The sequence below is a fragment of the Phyllostomus discolor genome, chromosome 5 (assembly GCF_004126475.2).
Source record: "Phyllostomus discolor isolate MPI-MPIP mPhyDis1 chromosome 5, mPhyDis1.pri.v3, whole genome shotgun sequence".
Taxonomy (NCBI): Eukaryota; Metazoa; Chordata; class Mammalia; order Chiroptera; family Phyllostomidae; genus Phyllostomus; species Phyllostomus discolor.
Window position 1 is genome coordinate 141,757,327 of NC_040907.2, and position 22,251 is coordinate 141,779,577.

Genomic DNA, 22,251 nt, shown 5'->3' on the forward strand with positions numbered 1-22,251 from the left:
ATCAAAAGGTTCTCACTCCTGCCTGCATCACCTCGGGAGCTAAATCAATATACCTACACCTCAGGTCCACCCCACAGCAATGGAATAGAATCTCTGAAAGTGATGCCCCAGGAAAGGTTTGTTTAAACATTTCCTAGAGGGACATACCTAGATTCTAATATGCAGTCAAGGTTGAGAACCAGTGGGTTAGGTAAGGTAATGATTACTCATTTGGTAGAATAAACAATGAGACATTTACTAAACAGTATACACCTATAATGGGGGGGGTTGCTTTTGCGAGACTTTAGTGCTGAAAATTTTTAGGTAATAGAAACATTCTACTCTTTAAGTGGAAAGTGTATCCTGGTCCTTTGTATAATAACACACACACACACACACACACACACACACCATTGTCTTCTTATCAGAGTGGTTCCCAAATTTTGTTGCACACTAATGTTACCTGAGGAACCCTTTAAAAATACCAATGGCTGTCTTCCTCCCCCAGAAATTCTAATTCTAATTGGTTTGGGGTAAAACCTAAGCACTGGATTATTTAAAAGCTCCCAGATGAGTCTAATGGGCAGCAAAATTTGGAAACCACTGTCCTATCTTATTTTTTCCACTTCTTCCTAAGTACTTCACTTCCCATTTAATTACTGGTGAACAGATACACTCTCCCGAGGACAGACAGCCTATATGTGATTCATTAGGTTTTTGTGCAACTGCCTAATCTTCACACTCCTTTGGGAAGCAGGAGAACCTAATGGCCAAGGAGAACAGCGTTGGAATTCCAATTCAGAGTCAGCCCCTTACGAAGTGTGTGACCTTGAGCAATTTAGCTTCTCTGCACTTCAGGGGCCGGTATACCTCGGTGCTGTGAAATGGGGATACTCTGGAGTCTTCCTCACAGGGCTGTTGGATGAAAACGACAATCGATGGGAAGCACAGGAAACAGTGCCTGGCACAGAGCAAGTGCTCAGTAAGTGTCATCCGTTATGATGATGAAGGGCAGCGCCATTCTGCCCTTTCGTTCAGAAACGGTGACGTGCTGACTTGCTCTCCTCATTCTTCTGACTGCCCCAATCTAGCAAGCCCTGCCTGGTATCAGACTACAGGATATTGGAAAGGAACAATACAAGGCATTCAAAACAAGCAGTGGCCTAAAGGGAAATATCTTAATGGTTTTCTGCCAAAATCCCAGTAAGGCTCCCATACCCAGAGGATGCAAGATTTGATATACTCTAATCTGGGGGTCTCCTCTCTGTGGCTATCCACAAAGTACTCTCCAACTTGCAAATTCTGTTCCAGTCCTCTTGCCTGTTTATGGCTTTACAAAGCCCATGACTCACTTCCAACTTCTTTGCGAACGTGGCGTAGCTTTAACAACACTCATCTTGTTTTGCCCGTCTCTGCCCCCTCCACACACCTCTTCTTCCCACTCTACTCTCCTGCTTCTTTTATGTAAATGACTATGAATCCATTCAGAAACAAAACAGTTCTGGAAGTATCATACTAGTCCCACCTTTTGTTAAACATATGTTTTGTGTAGCTACAGTCTTTGTGCTACTGTTTACATTTACACGACAGTTTTGGAGGGAGAACATTTCTCTGCTCTTACAAACAAAATTATACCTAGGGAGTTCTAACAGTCCGTGCACATACCGAACTTCTCAGGAAACAAATTTTGAGGAGATGCCGAGGAAAGCAGTTGTTATAGAAGATGGGGAGAGGAGAAAAGTGGTGTCAGAAGGCTGTGTGCGAGGAAGTCGGGACAGGCTGTCAGGGAAGGGGTGGCCACCAGTGCCAGCTCAACAATTCAGATTAGGATTCAAAGTGCCACAGATGTGATCACATAATAAGCTGGTGAGCACACTGCTGCCTGCAGCATGTGCTTATTTATTTAGTACATTGTCTTGTGTTCTCCAAGCATGGAAGGTTCGAGTGGGAGGGTCTGGATACCAGCAGCCGGTCTGGTTCCCAGGGATGGGTAGCAGTACCTATGGCAGAGATGGCAGAAAGAGCAGCAGACCAGCGTTGGAACTGGTTGCTAGGATACCATGGAGACCCTCCATTGCTAGGCAGACAGGGGAAAAATTGTTTCCATATGCCTTGTAACCTGCAGACAGCAACAACAGAAACATCGTCTGCCTTCTTCAACCCTTCCCCATTAGGAATCCAAACCCAACTCTTTAGTGAAATAACGACTAGCATGAGCTTGGAAATGTGGCCCCACAGAGCAAGGAAACTGGCCCTTTATATTCTCAGGCAGTCTCTGGAGCTATTCTCCTTAAGGGCTTGTCAGTATTCTCATTCTAAGCCCCCTTCACAGGGCACACACCACTCGGCTGTGCTTCCAAATATCCTCATAGGGTTTTAGCAACCTGTTCTCATACATTTTTTTTATGAAAGCTTCCACAACTTCCAATTCACTGCGAGGACTGTAAAGGCAAATTAACAAGAAGCTTAAATGGGAAAGTGTATTAGAATAAGGTTAAGCTGGAATTTAACTCTTCCACAAAAACAAGAAAGTGAATTTTAAAAATCAACTTCAGGTTCAGTTCCCATGTCCCATTTGCCTAGGTATGTGAGGAATCTGCAATGCTAGCCTGTGGCACAAAATTAGATTATTTTCAATGGGAACAGTTTGAGGTGAGTGGAAAAGGGGCTTGTTTTCTATTAAGAGTGGAACTGGGGTTCTTTAAGAGCTTGAATCATCTGCTGACTGGTTATATTTAATACCCTTACCTAGCTGGAAGAGTAATGTCTATTATCGGGACTGTGCTGGTGGCAGGTGGATGATTGGACTGACATTCCAAGATACAGAGCTTTACTAATGGGTAATAATTAGTCCTCTGGTAAAACACACACCCACACGACTCTTGATTACTCTAAACACGGGCAGAAATGCCTTCTTATCTACTTTGTAAAATAGAAACTAAGGTTCGGATTCTCTCTGGCCTAAACCTGCTTTTCCCCAATTCCCACTGTGGTGTTCTGGTACAGCCACTAGTTGCTGTTACTCTCCAGAGGTGCCCTCTGGTTCTTCAGGCTGTCAGTCCCTTGGCTGCTGGCCCTCTCCATCCCCACCCCATCTAATCTCATCACCACTAAATCATGGCCATCCTCCAAATATGTATTTACTTTAAATATCTCCATTTACACAAGTTTCTGATACCATAAAATTAAATGAGCTGAATTATATTTGCTAACTGTCTTAAGTATTTCCTCTGTGATTTGCCTTACTTCGCTTTCTAGAATATTTACTTGTGCAATATTGTTAACCCTTTGTTAACTCCTTGATGGCACTATTTATTTATATCTCACCTCTAATGCCTGATGGTAGCTTGTACATGGCACACAAAAGCATTGAACCAGGCTGTAGGGTGCACTTGAAATTCAATCAATGCCTTTGAAGAAATCTATGCTTTAATATTATGCCACCTATTATGATACTAAAATGCTAGACTTCTCTCAACTTCCTACAAAATTTAACATGCAGCCTGTAGGAGGATTCCATTTCTCTTGAGATATACTAGTGTCAAGGTTTTAAAGCTCAGATAAGACCCTGTTAAAATGAATGCCTCCTTAAAAATAAGAAAATATTTCTTTTTATCCTCTGCTCTTCCACAGCACTTCACAATCAAAAAGTAAAGTATAACAAAACGTCATTGTTCTCTGAAATGCATCTACCTCTGGAGTGAAAAGCAACAGCTTAACAAGAATACAAAGACACTAACAACTTCTAAAAAGAACTCAAGTCTATAGAGCCCCAACTAAAGACACATGGAACCCCATGATGGCAAAAACAAAAAGGATTTCAGAACATTTACCACAGGTAAAGAGCTGAGACTATAATAGCAGATGTTGAATGTGCTAACCTATTACAGACTTTTTTGTCATTTTAAGGATTTATTTACTCAATTTATTTCAAAATATATAGACTAATAGCTTTATATTCTCAAGTAGTTATTTGGTAGCAGTGGAATACAGATTCCAATTTGCTATATCAGTTCTTTGCTTCACATTCATAACAGAAAATGTGCATAAGAGCTGTTTCTAAGAAGGTGGTAAAGAGACAAACAGTAAATGCGCTCCCCCTCACAGGAGCAACAGGAGGGCCCTGGTTGTCTGCTGGGACCCGACCGAGTCTTCCCTCCAATTTCCACTTTAATGGGGAAAATTTCAAACCCAAAGTAGGTAAGTTAGTTTTCAATTATTTTTAAATGATCAAAAATCACTAAAAACAGAAGTGTCAAAAATTAATCTCAGAAGGCAACCTCAGTAAGCAAAAAGAAAACAAACATTTTCATTCATCAGATAGTTGAGCAGAACAGTTAACTATGTCTAATGGAAAGAAAATAGAAAACAAACATGAAAAATCAATTTTGTACTATTTACATGGTTTCATTTTAACTTGAATTCATGATAACCTGTGTGTAAGTTTAAGAAAGACAACTAAATTTAAGTTTCACAAAAAATGAAACATAAAGACGAACACTTGTTGACAGTAAATCTATATAATCAAACTATCATGAAATATATCAAATTTCAAACACATATTCTTCACTTCGGCAAGTTTTCCTAATTCTTTGTGGAGCTACCTTGTACAATCATTCCAATGATGTAACGATAATCATTTTGCATACAATATATTTCTCTTTCTCTTGAGAGGTACACTGTATCCCTTAAGCCGATTTTATTCTAGTTTTCTTTATGTAAGTGTGAAAAAAGAACAGATGTTTTTCCAAAATTGTTTAAGCTTGGAAGACATGCTATCATTTTCTTCAAAGTAATGCTCAGAATCACCAGAACCATCGTGGTGATACCTTAGTAGCTGACTTCTTCAAAGCACAAGTTAGTTATTAAATAAATATCAGAACGCACAGCACTGATGAATAGGTAAAATGTTTATTATAACAGAATTACTTGCCACACTCATTTCATTTCCCACCACGGGCTTTAAAAAAAATCTAGTTGTTCTTCACGTGAAGCACTAACAAACTTCTAAAACTTCAGCTCATCCTTTACTGCCTAGATTCCTTTCGATCTCAGTCATCAGCTAACTTGATCATGCCTCATTATAAAACCTATTAAAAATGGTCTTTTTTTATAAAAGTGGGGTTTGCTCTTATTCCAAAGTCCTGAAAATACTCAAAGGAGATCCTATAGAATGCCTAAAGGTGAAGGGAACGAACTGTCTTTGAGTTACTTTTTCATTATGTGAACCTTGGCCCAGGAGAGATGGCCATGGGCCTGGTTGGCTGAAACGAGCCAGCCCATCAGGATTGCAAATTAATTTACCAGAGAAAGCTGAGGTAGACACAGACCATTCAGATTTCCAAGGCAGATCTAAGTCTACTGAGCTAGTAGGGCAACTTGGTGTAATCGGAATGTCAGAAATGTTTATCCTTACTGTTTCTTCATCACCCTCTCTCAGAATAAAAACTCATAATGCCAAACCTGATAACAGCACATGCTCAATGGGAACCTAAAGTATGGGTACAACTCTAAGTTTTCAAAAGTATAATGAATACATACTCTCGAGCTTCCCCAAATATAGTAAATACAAGTGAAAATTATTAAGTATTTACTCCTCCTCTTATTAGTTCCTTGTGTTTATGAAGTAAAGAGTTCCAAGGGACCGTGTATTATTATGTAACACCTCACCCAGCCACTGTGATGTAGTTAAGAATAGAGTGTCAAAATCCTTCATTTTATCAATTATGTCATTATCTAGTAATTGAAAATACCATTTATTCAGGTGCTCATTCTATATTAACTTCAAGTTCTTGTCACTTTACACTCCATAAGAACTCTGAGTTAAGTGGTGTATAGCAAGTTTCATTCAATTTTCCCACCCAAGTGGTGAAGCCCACTAACACCAGAACTACATAGTTCTCTCAGATGCTAGACCAGTGCCAGAGTGGTTGCATCAGAATCCAGGAATAAGGCAAACTGTATGTACACTGACGATACAGGTAGGGTACTTCTGTGTGCTTGATCCTAGAAACATGCAACCTCTTGGAAGAAGGAGGTGCCCCATTAGCCACAGCATGCAAATTCCTTAAGGAAAAGAAGCAATATTCTCCCTCAGATGTTACAAAAAGATTTTTAAGAAATCAACAGATTAGGCTTCCATTTGTGGACTGCAAATGTCATCCAATTCAGGAAATCAAAAAATCGTCCCTTTTACATGCGCATTTGCTTATTTTTGACACTTGGATGATGACAGATCATCAGGTTTGAAGGGTACTGGCTTGAACTGCCAGCATGTACAGAAGCCAGGGAGAGCCACGAAAGCATGGAAAGTAAGGGTGATAGCAGACGCATTTCATTTCAAGTCTGATGAGCCTGCATTTAGGATTTTACGGGCCCGGCAGCTTTGCCAAGGCATTTGGGAGATGGGGCTTTTTATTCCGCTTCTCACACTCACTCACATACACACAACCGGACACATACCTGGGGAGCATTCAAACTCTCTGTACGAGAGGTGGCATATATGAATGTATATGTATATATTTTTTAAAACAGCTTGACATCCGACAAAGACACGAAGGCAACGTAGGTGCAGTGAGTCTGGCTCTAGAAACGTGCACAACCCCGCAAGTTGTGCCCGTTAAAATGAAACATTTCTGAAGGATGAGGACAGACATGGCAAGCGGGAGGGCGGGGGCTGACAGACAATACAGACACCCGCAGCTCCCCACCGACAGGGAGCCACATGGCCCCGGAGCGTAACCCCTGCTTACTGTGGGCTCTTGGGGTAGAAGGGCAGGGTCACATGGCTGAGATCCTGGATGTCAAAGGCTGTGGGCTCAGCGGAGATCGCCTGCCGCTTGGTGCGCGGCTCTCCCTGCAAGGTGCTCGCGCTCTGCTTCTGCGCCTGCTGGGTGGCTGGCCGGATCACCGAGCGGTACTTGTCCAGCTCATTCTGCAGCTTCTGGATCAGTTCGTCCTTCTGATCCAACTCCAGCTCCAGCTCGTCGATGAGAGCATCCCGCTGCCTCAGCTCCTCGATCTTCTCCTGGAGCGCGTACTGTAAATCCCGCAGGGTGCCCATGCTCCTCCGGGCTGCCGGGGGTTCCTTCCAGATGCTGCTCCACGTCTTGGGGCTTCCTCCCCTCTCTGATCAACTTTCCCCAAAGTCGCCGCTGCCTCTGGAGTGCAAAAGCTTCCTACTTGAGACCAAAGCCAGCCCTGGCTTCTGAGCATGCCCAGTCCGAGGGCTCCAGCCACCCAGAGTTTCAGTGCCGATTTCACTTCTTGGGGCTGATGGAGAGGCTGAGTGTGCGGATGAGCAAAACCGCAGGTCCAACCCAGGATCAAACCTGAGACGAGGTGGGCGCCACAGGGTAGAGGGAGGGGGTCGAAGAGCTGGAGGCGTGGTGACAGGGGAGCAGAAGAAACAGACGTGGATGACGCTCCCAGGCAGCGGTTGGTCTGCCTGGGTCACTTGCGCTGGGCGCCAGAGGAAGCCAGCGGTGCGTGTGGGGAGCCTGATAACCCTCTGGGGCTACGCTGGAGGATGTGCAGGCGGAGCGAGGCGGGAGCGCCACTTTGGGGGTGGGGGTGAATGAGAAAGGACAGCAAGGACCCGCGCAAACTGGGGAGATGTCAGCTGGCTCCAGAGCAGACCAATCTTGAGGACGGCAGACTATAGTCCTGGCCACGAGGGGAGAGCGCGCTCTGCATCTTAAAAGCTCTGAGTTCTGGAGGTATATTGACCCCCAGCCTCACCAAGAAAAGCTCCCGAGCCTGTGTCTGAACTCTCTTTTTTCCAAAGCCACCTTTCCCACCAGGAGCGCAGCACACAGGTGGCTAACGCTTAAAGAAACTTGTCCCTCAGGAGATAAGAGCCACTCTATGCCTGGGAGGGATCCCCGTAACACACAGGTGCCTTTAGGGAAGGGACGGGGAAGGGGGTCTTTGGACTTTCCCCCTCTAAGCCTTGTCACTCTGCTTTGCCTTCTCCTGCTCAATGTTGTCCTTTCTACCTCTCCCAAACTCAGGTTAATGAACTCTTTTCAGGGTAAAAGCCAGATGGGTTTGGGCCCTGGGGCCACTCCGCTTCTCTGCTATCCTCTCACGTGAACTAGCGTCTACAGAATTGTTTGTGGATGAGAAAAATCGTTGCTGAGCTCTAAACAGATCATCCTAAAATTGAACCATACCTTTAAAAACACTACTTCCTTGACAACCAAGCTGTCTGTCTGGACCTTCCCACTCAAATAGCAAGACACAAACTTTGAAAATGAGGTAAGATCATAAAGAGAAGGGAGCTATTCCACCACCCCTGCCTACTCAGTATTTCCTAAACTGATGACATTTAAGTAACATCCTTTCTGTTTAAGGTTAGTTCTGCCATCACTGGGACACATGTCTAGAATATCCAAATATTTACTTAATACCTAAATTTCTAATATTTGTCTAAATCTTCTCCAACTCACCCAATTTTATAGTGTCTTTATTAGCAGCCCTCTAATTACTATTGTTAGGCACTGAATGATAAAAAACTTCAATGCTCTATTTGGCCATTCCTTAACAATAAAACAAAGTAAATAGCTAATAGTTTAAAATTGAATTCATAATCCAGAACTATTCACTGGAATCCAAATTTAGCCAAAGATACATATATTAGTCTCAAAAAGAAAGAAAAAGAAACTTGCTTTCTTTTACTTTTGCATATACAATTTTTTTCTATCTAAGCTAAGAAAAGAGGAAGGAAGGAAGGGAGAAAGGAAGGAAGGAAGGAGCTAGCAAACAGCATGTGAGCAAGCTCTCTGATTTAAGGTGATTTAAAGAGGTGTAAATGGCAAAGGATATACAATCCTAAACATTCTTCCACACAGATTATGATCCAATTTTCTTAGTACAGATGACATAAGACACTTAATTTTTCTGTTCTCCAACATGGACGTGCAATATATAAAACAGATAACTGCCAAAACATTTTCATTTCTAATGCACAAAACATACGTAACTTACAAATACCGACAGCTGGAAATAATACTTCTGAACTATTGTTGTCTTAATTAAAACTAAACCAAGCAGAAGTACTATAGCGTTGCATAACTGACACTATTCTAAAAGAGCTTCTGTGATATTTTCCTCCAGGCAAAGGGCCAAATTTTTATCTTTCTAACCTATGGGAATTCTTTAATTCCGTGGGAAAATGTTTAAAACTAAATGACTCTTTCCTATCAATCTATTATAGGGGTCCACGAGGCCAAAGTTTAGGTCTAAAAATATATCAGGAGCAACGTAGAAAGAATATCACTAGTTAACTGCTAAGCAGGATTATATTTTAAGGTTCATTTTAGGTTTCAATGGGGTTACTTGAAGCTTTTGAGCAGCACACAGTAGAGAAGAAACTTCTTCATTTGCAGAAAGCCTGTCTACATGTACAAATGAAAATAGGAATGAAAGCATGTTTTCTCCCCCAAAATTACACTTCAACTAAAAAATATTCAGGTGTTTTTGAGAAGTGAGTGCATTTTTTACACTAAGTTATGTCATTTTTTCACTACTTAAGCTATCATATCTACATGCAACCATAAGGTATATCCATGTGACATTCTCATCTTAAATGGAAGTCTTGTGATACAAAATATATTTTATGATGAATCTCATTGAAAGTCAGGAAACTGTTGTAATAAATGCAAAGAAAGCAAACAGTCAAGAAGAAATGACTATTATAATTGACTTTGACCTTAAAAGATGTTCAAAGTATAAGAACATACTTGATTATATTAGCCTATATTATGAAAAAATAATTTTCCCTTAAATACTTAATAATTACATATCCAAAATCCAGAATTCTAGGATTTCTGGATTGCCTAGGAATTCTAGACTATCCTGTTCTTGAAGTCAAAATAAATATTTTAATTAAGTTTTTCAATCATGTTCTCAACTGGTTGTTTAGATCTCAAGGGACCTGGTTTTCCATCTTGACTTTTTGCATGGTTGTAATATTTTCTTAGACATCTTTTGCATCATACTTGGCAAATGCTAGGAATCAATTTTATGTGAAAAATCAAAGTCCAATTTCAATTTCAACAGACAAATTTTACTATGTGTTTCACAGTAAACTTAATTAGCTAAATTTTAAGACCAAAGATCAGGCACAAGTTTCACTTCTGCTCATTTAGAAGTGGCTGCCCCAAATCTGGAAAACCATGGAGTGGAGTGACATGTACTGACTGAGCTCTCCCACTGCCCATCTGGATGAAGTCTCGATGATAGATACTAAAACAGAGAACAATGCAGTTTTGAAAGAGCCGAGCTCACACTCTAGAATTCCATAGTCAACTCTCAACCTACTTCTCAGTGGTCTCTCTTTGTCGTAACTGTAACAGAAGCAAAGTTCTACCAGTAGCCAGGCCAACCTGTGGCATGTTGATGATCTTCAATTTTGCACCCAACCCTCGTGAATGAAAGTGTTGTATGCCTTCCTTAATAAAAATCTCAGAATCATTTAATAAAGTATTCAGTAATGCAGCTATATCATAATACTAGGTATCAAAAAAGCCTCTAGAATTTATAATCATTCATTAAAATTACAATTTGTCTGAAAGAACCGTGATAATTTTGTCATCCAGTTGTTGCTGCCACTGATGCAACATTTCATAGAACATAAAAAATCCCAATCCTAAATTTGGGATTTTCTTCTGCCATTTCATGCACATATCTTGAATTGCAAGAAACAAACTAACAACAACAAAAAAAACATAGCTAAGCTTTTCAGGTGATGGAAGCTACCCCTCAGAGAAAATCCGCAGCAGTAACAAGTACCCCTAAGAATCTAGATATGAAAGTTACTATTACTGATACACATACTGGTTTGCTCTAAATTGCTAATCCTAGTCAAGATCACAATAAAAATAACTAACTTCCTTGAACTCTTAATCCATGGCAAGCACTGTTCATGTAACCCTCCTAGTTGGACATCATTATTACTTCCATTTACATTTAAGAAAACAGAGGCACAAATCACCCACCTAATAAATGGCAAAACTTGGATTCAAATCCAGACTATTTGATGCAGAGCTCAATCCCTTACCCCCAGCCCTCACTGCCTTGTGCAGGAATTCCAGCCATTGTTCCTGTCTTAGTTCTGGACCCAGAGAGGTAAGAGTGTCCTTAACATTAACCAGCCTGACTGTGGGGCTGGGGAAGTGAAAAAACAAGAAATATGGAAAATCTTGCAAGAGCAGGAGAAAGAATTTTTTTAAAGTTTCTTTTCCTAAAACAATCTTCACTCCAGTACCATTTCTTCAGGGTTTAGGATGACCATCTGTACTCATTTGTCTGAAGTTGTCCTGGTTTTAATACTAAAATCATTTGGGACTGTCCCAGTTTTAAATCTGAAGTCATAGGTACCCCATGGTTCTGGACAAACCAGGATGGTTGGTCACCTTAATTAATTCAGGATTGCTGAGCCTCTCTAGCATAAATATTTTCAAATTTTGCTTTCAAAGTTACTGATAGGAAAGTAAAGCCAAGGAATATATGTAACAAAAATATCTATTCTTTTAGGCACATTACAATCCATTTACGCATTTGTTTGTGTAAATATATTTTAGGAAAGCAATCATCCTATTCAAAAGCCTAACAATACACCTCAGGAATTGTCTTTGGACTGCAAAGGAGAGTGAATCAAACAATAGAATTTTAATTACACTTTGATGAGTCAGACAAGGATTCAAGGCTCTCTTTTGGTTCATTGTAATAGAAATCGGGAATTTACACACATTGGCTTCCTCCAGACAAAGCACAGTGTTTCAAGCACCTATGTGTTTAACTCTTACAGAATTATAATATTCTTATGACTGTGTTTTGTAGATAGAGTCAGCCATCAGGAATGCATATTAAAATAAATATAAGTAAAAATTCTAATTGGCTGTTTTGAAGCTGTACTACTGAGCGTGATATATTCTGTATGGAAAGGAAAAAAACATAAACCATTAATAATGAAAAACTTACTGCAGAGACTTGGAAAGTAATAGTGCATTGTACCATAATTGCTAATGTGCTTAGAGTTTAATACCAAATTAGTGTCATGCCTAATATTAGTGGAAATGAATTCTTATCATCCACAGCTTCAAATGATGGCAAGTTATTGTTGGGCCTCAGCCTAAACTGGTGCTCAAAAAATTCCGTGCACTAGCTAACAAAAAGAGCATGTCTTTGTGCTGTTAGAGAGCCTCCTGTTCCCAGAGACCAGAAGAAATAAAAGATTTCTAAGAAGAAAAATATTGGGTTTTCTGTATTTTTTCACCTAAGGAAAATTTTTCAATGCATAAAATGGAATTTGAAATGTTATTTTTACAAAATATTATTTTACTGCATTTTAAGCTCAGTGAATACATACATGAGTGTGAACATCATTATAGCTCTGAATCTCATTAATAAATTATAGCTTGTCAGTTCCATTTCAGTGAATCTTCTGGTATATTAAAGCACATTATTTCCTAAGTTAATGCATCAGTATTTTCCACAAAATATTCAAAAACATTTGCAAAAGTAATTTTGCTTTTGAAAATGGATTTGATAGTGTGTGGCTTATAGGAGAATAGTTCTGGAGTCAATTATCTTTTGTTGCTGCTTTTATATTAAATAGCTTTTAACAGATGATATAACTTACCATTCTCCCCTACATGTTGTGTAATCAAAATTGAAAGTGAAAAATAAAACTACATTTTGTTAGTGAACTTACTAAAATTAGAAAGGTGGGAAAGTACTGAGAACATAAGAAAACAACAAAATGGAATATTGAGTGCACTGCATTTTCATCAGTAAATAAAATGAATGAACTGCGCAAGAGAAGTATGGCAAGACATTTACAATGTGCGAATGTCAGAAGTTTGGAGGAAAGGGGAAGCTGCAGGCAAAAAAGCTAAGTAGGGAAACACACAGAGATCTTCATGTTCATTAAGTTAATGGGCAAGTAAATATCACCTAAGTTCAAATTGAGTTAACTCTTGATATTGTGACTTTTATAGAATAATCATCAGATGGAAATCCAGAAGACCATTTCTAACAATAGTCAAATGAAGCAATAGGATGGTAAAACAAATGAATATCATTCTAGGGCCAAGATATGGTACCTAATACTTATGAAAGCGTTACCTTTGGAGCAGTGGTAGAGCCTCAGGCTGGGCCCCACAAGATGCATATACTTGCTATGCCTTTAAAGCCAGCTGTTAAATTATCAGTCACCTTTGCCCAATACGCACTTTTAGGAAATTTTCAAAATTTCTTCCTTGCCCAGATTGGATTTTTTCAAACTCATACTTCAAAGTACAGGCATTTATCTCATAGTTAAGAATACTTTAAATATTAGTGGCTCACATTTAAACTTAAAAGACATATATACAAACACCTATGTACTAAACAAGTTGCAAAAACCAGCAATACATCAAGTATCATGTGGTTTTAATGCCCCATGTAAATACATATAAAATATGAGGGACTTTCACACTTGTTTGGTATTAGGTAGAATATTTAGTGTCTGTCTTGAGTCACTGCACTATGTAAGAATGTTTTTCTCAAAGATCAGCGTTAATTTAAGAAGTTATGGAAAATTCATCTAATTTTTTTTCCATAGATGATAGTACAGCCAAAGTCTTAACCATGTAGCTTCCTTAGAAAAGTATTTGAGTTAATACAAATTTTAAGTGGAAAAAAATGACAGATTTTCAAAACATTTATTTGTGGAATATTAAAAGCAATTGCTGCTGTTAGGAACACAGGAACATAGAGAACTTAGTAAAAATCACTTATTTTCACTTTGCAATTTCCACTGCTCAGACCATCTATCGGTACACAGCAAATTACATTCTCTTGGCAGTTGCAGAGCTGAAACTTAGCAAATGTCACAGTGTCTCCACATGTACTCCGCTATTTAATTTACTTCATGCTACTCTCACAGGCACTCCCAAACACAGCATTAAAGGACCAATAGCAACATTTGCCATGGTTTGATATCCTACCCCTTCCCACCTCTTGGGGGAAAAAAAGCAAAGGTGCCCTTACTCTTTAGTCATGACAGATATTACAAAATTTTGAGCTAGGATGGACCACAGAGATTATGTGGTTCAACATCCTAACCTTTAAGGAAACCAAAGACTAAAGTAGAGGGGAGTTTAGAACCCAAATCTCCCAATGCTCAGGATAGTGTTCTTAAAGCTACATTATTCTTTCACTTGGTATTTCATTATTTCTGATTTGGTTCACATGCAAATCCAACCTCATATCTCTTAGTGATTAATAGTTGTCAAAGCCAATTCAGAACACTTTAATTTGCAGCAGAGAACAAAACATATGAAAAAGTCTTTGAAATGCCCGATTAGTCCTATTATGCCTTGCCTTATGCCTGTGGAAGGAAAAGTAAAGGGAACTTTTGTTGCTACTATGGGATCTACATGCACAGTGTGGGTGCATGTGCTTCCATCAGCCTTCTTTTATGTCAGAGTGAACGCAGGCTCACGAGATGGGTGGGCCCCAAGTCTTTCGTACTACACCTTATTGACAAAGATCGGAGTGGGGAAACAGAGGAAACCATCTTGCTCACTTTTTCCTCTCTTTAGATAGAGCAGCTCAAGCTGTTTCACATTACAGGGTTTTAAAAGCCCTTAAAATATGAAAGACAATTGTTACCAAAACAGGAAAAATTTGTCTCCAGCTTATAGTGATCAAAAGGTAACACCCTAAATCTCACATAGAACTCTCTCAGAATTCAAATGGTGATACTTGCTTGATTCCTTAAATCATGTAATTTACCTTTGACCATTTGACTATTTTGAGATATAAAAACTTTATGCTAAAAGGGTACTATATACTTAATATTTTCCAGTGGAGTACTCTACAAAATTTGCAAAAGACTAAAAAACAGCAAAGATGTATTTCAAAATGCATTAGCAAAGCATTTAGATTTTTACCACATTAATATTTTCTTTAAATAATTTTATATTTTAATATTCTAAGTTTATGTTCCTTTAATGTCTAATATGTGTACCTACAAAGCAAATTATCAATATGAATATATTACATACTTTTCACATTCTGGAATCATGAAATATCCAACTGTGAGAAATCAAAAAAATGGATGAAGAAAAGACAAATAACCAAGAAAAAAAAGCATGTGGTTATGCCTGGTACAGCAGCCAAACTCAGTGGTCAAAGAACAGCTTTGCCAGCAACCCCATAACTCTAAATGAGAGCTCTCAGCCAAAGTGTACACTACAATGCAATGTTTCATCAAAGTGTGAACTGCAAAACACCAGTTTCTTAAAATGCTGATCAGTGTAACACAAGAGGGTTCCTTGGTCAAAAGTGTCTGGCAGACAATGAGAAAAGTTTAATAAAACAGATCTCTTTCTGCATCATTTCTCAGAACTTTTTATTTTCCAATATGTACTATGAACCTCTAAAATACCTAGTAAATATTTACAGTTGATTTAAACAACTAGACTTTCATCTCATACTTCGAGTTGAAACTAAGTACTTATGATTCTCAGTCATTTACAAACCATTACAAACTACAAGCACCTACCCCACTTGTGAAATTCCTTATCAGTATTTACATGCACAACAATATCAGGGACAGGAACACACACTACTAGTCTGACCAAAGTACTGCCAACCACCAGTATCTCTCCTTCAAAACCACGATTTACCTAGCCTGTGACCACAGCCAACGACATGTCAGAAAACCAGGAGCGCGGGACAAATGTGGTGCTTAGAGGAAGGACTCACATCGCCGTGTGACTCATCATTATATTTCCTCCCTGGGTCATGTGATTGTTGCTCAGGTTAAAAAAATATTCAAAGGAAAATTACAATGGGACTGAAACCAGGAGACTGACTTTTTAGTCCTTTAAAATCTTCAGGCTCCAAGTAACTTTAACACTTCGGTGCTTTTCCACTGGTGATTCTCTTTCTGTCCATAAACCCCTCTCCTAAGCCCTTGCACTACACTCAAATCCCTAGCCCATCACTTACCCATTACCATCCTTTCATCTTCCCAGTCATCACCTCGGTGAACTCATTTTCCAGTTCTCCCCTCAAATACCACTTCTTCGGATAATCCTTCTGAATCATACCCATGGTATTTTCCCTTAAGACAGCACTTACTGTGATTTATAATTATATATCATTTGCAAGAATATCTTATTATATAGCTTTTATGCATTAGATGGTAAACTCCAAGAAACCAAGAAACGATGTCAATTTTGCCCACCAACACCTAGAAAAAGTAGGCCCTCCCTATAATTGGTTAAGTTCATTGAATGAATGAAAGTAGGACTATATGAATTCAAGAAATACTTAATATCTCAACACACTATTAATAAACAGGCAGAAAAATTGTCCCTTTCTCACTCTTCCCCATCACAAGATCCAACCCACAAGCTGAACTAAATATCTTTTGATGCCATATGGAGATGGGCTTCAGAACTGCACCCCGCACTTGTGTGTCATTCAGAAACGCGTGCATCACAAGTCCTAACGACTTCAGTATGATTACCATGAAGGGGCTGCTACCCTACATCCCAGGTCTCCGTGAGGAAGTCTGCAAGTCACATGTTTCACTAGGTTTTAAATAGCACTGATTTTCTGGGAAATATTTGTGCTCTCTGTTTCCTTTGGGCAAGTTGTTCAAATGTGGATCTAACCCCTTGAAGTAATCGTGTTAGGTAAAACTTTTGAAACTAAAATATTGCAACAAAATTAGTCTGGTATCTGTGTTAGATACAGGTTACAAGTCTATACAGGTAATGAATTTCTCTGCAACTTTTGATACAAAGGGTGACATAGAAAATACGGTGATTTTTCTGAAAATGGATGTTTTAGCTCCCTGTAACTCTGCATGTTCTTTCGATATGTAATCAATCACGTACACCGCGGGCTTAATTTAAAAATGTGTGTTTGTGTTCTACCGAAAACAACAACAACATAGACAGCACTCTTTGAAAAACACGGCTACCTGTTTAAGACCAATGGAGACTGTTTTCAATCTGTTACCTAGAAATATTTCTAGGAAATCATATTTCTTGATACTCATCCACCTTTTCAGATTACATGTAGACATCCAGTCTTTTAAAGAACTTTTAACTTGCCATAACCTCAGAATCTTTCTTACCTTTAGCCTTATAATAATTGTCTGTGGAGTTCACTGCTCTCTCTTGTAACACTGGCAGCATCTAATAGAAACAGAAGTTCTGCACTTTCTTGCATTTCTTCACGCACTCCAGCTACTCCTTCAAAAAGCTGGGTGTTCTTGTTGGAGGTGGCCTGTTTTTAACAGTCCTTCTTAATAGATTTTTTAAAAATTATTCATGTCGTTGCATGTCATTTTGAAAGCAAATGCTTTTTTAAAAGGTACTCAGAGGGTATACCAATAATTGTTAACCAGTACATACCTGTTTCCTACCTGATCACTTCATTTACCATAGCTTTGGAAGTTCAGGTTGAAACTTTCAAAAAGCAAATTTATCTTCAAAAGTACTTTTCACACAATTATTTGATCCCTAAAGTAGATATCCTTTTCTCTTCTCCTGTTCTTTCTTTTGTCTTTCTATAGAATATCAGAATAGGCCCCTTAAACAAAACCATAAGCTTAATACTACAGTTAAGTGGGCACAAAGTGCTAACCTTTGGGAGTTAGCCATAATCTAAATGTTAAACATTTGTACAATGAAATCAAAGACAGAGGTGTATAATTTGCTAATGCAAAAAAGGAATATTTCTTGGATATAGATTTCCTATAATTTCACAAGGTCAGCTAGAAGGTTTCTAAATTCTTCAAATTCACTGCACTTGAATACAAACTTTGTGATAAAGGTAACTTTTGTGAAACTTACAAAAACCTAAGCCAAAACTTTTCCTATGAAAAAAATAAAAGGAAACCCCTCTTATGGCAGAGAGTCAAATTTGGAGATAAAGATTCAGATCCCAGCACACATCTATCCCACAAATCTCTGTAAATGAACCTTTATGCTGTAATAATCTAATTCTGCTTCTGGGTCTAAATGGAAATCTGCATTTCTGATATGCAGCTGCCTCAAAGTTTTGGATCTTTAATAAAACCTAAATGTTAATAGCTACTTGAATGTAAAAACTCTCTTGACGTGGCATCATTCATCTCTAGTGGTTCTTATTTTTATCTTTTCCTCTTAAGAAAAAGCAGTCTCATGTTGCAGTTATCAATGTACATAATCCTCTTAGGAGCAGTTTTTCCTAAGAGGAAAAATATATATGATTAATAGTAATTTAGCTTTATCCGAGAAAAATATCTCATTGCAATGTATACAGTTTTCTAAACATAGAAAACACATTCCTTATTTTTTTCAGTTAAAATATTTTTAGAAAATGCTAATTGAGATTTAAAATTGTCATTCTTAAGTACAAGTTTAAAAAATATTATAGGATTATGAAATTTACACTTCTCCTTTACATCACTTATTTTATCTTAAATACACATCCGTAGATAGTCCACAGTTTTAGCAAATAGTACATTCTTCATATTTGTCTCTCGGCTACTAATTTCTCAGGGCTGAATACAGAACTGAAGGTCCAATGGCACCCTCTGCTGTTCAAGTGCTCTCTTCCGTATTGAGCAAAGCACTGTGTATGTTTGACACATTCATATAAAAGTAACAGGTAAATTATACTGGCTTCCTTTTGACACTAATCAGCAGATCCTCAAAATATTAAATTCTATTGATTAGTATTTCTTTAGTAATACGAATGGAAACTTGACATTTATATAGGTACTAGAACTAAACTATGTAGAAAAAATGACTTAGCAAGGTACTTGAAACACGATAGTATCCGTTAACTTACTGATAATAAATGACACTGTTGATAACCTTTTTAAGACTATCTTAACAAGGAAGAAATCAAGTCATTCAAGCCAACAATTAGCATACTCTTCTAATAGTATATAAAGTTTACCCATTTATTTCAAGTTAGAAATTAAAATACACATTAATGTTTCTCTAAAACTGTATTTTGAAGTTTGAAAAAATTAGTTTGGAGATCCTCCCATTACTGTCAACACTTAAAATACTACTATATATCATGGCGGAGTGAGAAGATCCCTTTGTATTTCTCCTTAAATTTATAAATGGTTGGACAACTATAATCCAACCAAGTTACCTCTGCTCAACACACAAACACAGCTGAGAGATCCACACACTGGTAAGTCTGAATGTGGGAGTACTGGAACAAGTAAGGGAGGTGGGATGGGGGAAGGACGAGACCGGTTTGGCACCCACCACCACCCCATCTAATGCAGCAGCAATGAGTCAGGCAGGCTGCAGGCCTTAAACTACGGCCTGGCAGAGGGTAAGACTGGGAGAGGCAGCATCTATGGTGGGGGTTAAAAGCAGCAGCAGCAGTGTCTTACTGGAGAAGCCAGCATCTTCCCCTACCCCAATTGCTGCAGAGCCTGGCAGCAGGAGCCTAGAAGCTGTCAAACAGCTCAGAGTGGCTCCAGGGGCCAAGTAACAAGGAGGCAGCCCTGAGGACTCATGATCCAGGCTCCCCCCACCCACAGTGGAGGTGCCCCAGACCAAGGCAGCTTGGGCATAGTGGCAACACCCACCACCCTGGTGGGTACTAGGCAATCTCCATGCCTAAAGCAACACCCCCCACACTGTGACTGTGGAGACACAAGCAGCACAGTAAGAAAAAACAAAAACTTGTGTTATATCACCATCTAATGGAAAACACAAGAAAGGCCTCTAATTATTAATCTGCTAAATGATTAAAACTAAAACAGTATTGAAACAAAAAAAATGAATTCACTATCTCGAATGTAGAGATAGTGAACTACCTCTGCCTCAAAATAGGCAGAGAAACAATCATGAACCATGAATAAACAAAGGAACACTGTTACACAGAAAGAAAATGAAAAGTCTCCAGAAACAAAACTCAAAGTCACGGAAGACTGATTTTAGTAGCAGAGAATTCAAGATTTCAGTTACAAAGAAACACAGTGAGGTACAAGAAAACTCAGGAAGACAGTGCAATGAGCTCGGGAATAAAATTATTGGAGAACTTTCCCCAGGAGATTGAAATTATTAAAAAAAGAAAGAAACAGAAATTCTGGAACTGAAGAACTCACTAAATAAGATGAGGAATGCAGGGGTGTACAACTTTTTAGTGTCACTGGGCCACACTGGAAGAAGAGTTGTCTTAGGCCACACATCAAATACACTGTGGCATGTAATCACACACAAAAATATCTCATAATGTTTTAAGCAAATTTACGATTTTGTGTTGGGTTGCATTCATAGCCATCCTGGGACGCACGGGCCACAGGTTGGCCACCCCTGCAAGAATACTGGAAATACAGCAGACCAAATAGAAGACAGAATTAGCAAGCTCAAAGAAAGAAATCTAGAAACAGTGAGGTAGAAGAAGAGGGAGACCTAAAAAGTAAATGAAAGAACTCTGTAAGAACAATCTTGCTCCATAAGAAAGAGGGGGGAAAAGGACAATGGGCATCCCTGGAAGAGAAAAGAGGGAGAGCAGAATGGAGAACCTATTCAAAAAAATAACTGATGAGGATTTCTGAAACCTATAGAAAAAGTTTGACAATCACATACAAGAAACTAACAGAATACCTAATGCTCTGGACTCAAAAAGACCTTCTCCAAAACACACAATATTAAAACAGTCAAAAGTTAACCATCAGGAAAGAATTCTTAAGACAGCCAGAGAAAAGAAGACAGTAGCATACAAAAGAAATCCCATCAGATTATCAGTGGATTTCTCAGGAGAAACCCTACAAGCCAGGAAAGAATGGAATAATATACTCAAAATATCGACAAACTGAAACCATCAGCCAAGAATAATATATCCATCAAAATTACCCTAAAGATATAAAGGAAAAACAAAGGCTTTTCCAGAGAGACAGACATGGAGAGACTTTACCTTAACATCTGCATTATGAGAAATCTTTGAAGGAGCTCTTCTACCCGAAACAAAAAGTCAAAAGGAAGTCACTGTATATAACTGAGTACACTGACAGACAGAGAGAAGCATAAAATTGAAAGTCAATTTTAAGAAGGGTATTAAACACTTAATTATAACATAAAAGTTAAAGGGCAAGATAATTAACCAACCTAAAGGGAGAAATTGACAAGTATACGATAACGGTACCTCTAATGTGCAACTCACTTCAAGGAGTAGATCATCCAGACAGGAAGTCAATGAGGAAATACTGGCCTTAAATGACCCATTAGCTGAGATGAATTTTATAGATAAATTTTATAGAACTTTCCACCCCCAAATGACAAACTACACAGTCTTCTCAAGGGCACATGGAATATTCTCAAGGACAGATATATGTTGACATATAAAACAAGTCTCAATAAATTTAAGAAGACTAAAATCATACCAAACATCCCCTCTGACCACAATGACATGAAACTGGAAGTCAACAAGAAGAAAGCTGAAAAAAATCACAACTCTGTGAAGATTAAACATGCTATTAAACAACTTTTGGGTCAAAGAAGAAGCAAGATAAGAAATAATAATAAAAAAAAGAAGTCAAAATATATAGAGAGACAAATGAAGATGAAAACACGACATACCAAAGTGTGGAGGACGTAGTAAACGCAGCACTACAGGGAATTTTATAGCAATACTGCTCTAACTCGAGAAACAAGAAAAAGTCTGAAACAAGCTAACACTACACCTTAAGAAACTAGAAAAAGAACAAACAAAGCCCAAAGTCAGGAGAATAAAAGAAATACTAAAAATCAGAATGAAAATAAGTAAAATACAGAATAAATTACAACAAAAAAAATAATGAAACAAAGATCCATTTCCTTGAAAAGACAAACAAAATTGACAAACCTCTAGATAGACTTACACACACTCACTAATAAAAGAGAAGAGAAGACTCAAATAAGGAAGTTACAATGGATACTTCAGGGATACAAAAAATTATACTGGAATATTAGAAAGGCTATATACCACCAAATTTGGCAACCTAGAAGAAATGGACAAATTCTTAGACAAATACAACCTTCCTAGGTAGAATCATGAAGAACTGGAAGACCTAAATAAACTGATCACTATTCAGAAAATTTAAACAATAATCAAAAACCTCGCAAAAAGAAAAGTCCAGGACCAGATGGCTTCACTGGTGAATTCTACCAACCATTCAGACTTAATACCTACCTTTCTCAAAGTCTTCCAAAAATTTGAAGAGGAGTGAATGCTTTCTAACTCATTTTACAAAGCCAACATTACCCT

At 38.4% G+C, this 22,251-nt stretch overlaps 1 protein-coding gene across 3 annotated transcripts in view; it reads right to left on the reverse strand.

Annotated features, from left to right (window-relative positions):
* Positions 1-22,251, reverse strand: part of PRKG1 (protein kinase cGMP-dependent 1) — a 1,342,121-nt gene that overhangs the window by 1,117,162 nt on the left and 202,708 nt on the right. The window contains exon 1 of one of the 3 annotated variants that reach the window (XM_028511228.2): positions 6,732-7,186. The exons of the other annotated variants lie outside the window; for them this stretch is intronic. Coding sequence (XP_028367029.1) covers positions 6,732-7,042 — 311 coding nt within the window. The 5' untranslated portion in view covers positions 7,043-7,186. Of the gene's footprint in view, positions 1-6,731; positions 7,187-22,251 lie in introns of those variants that run through there. 3 annotated transcript variants of the gene reach the window in all.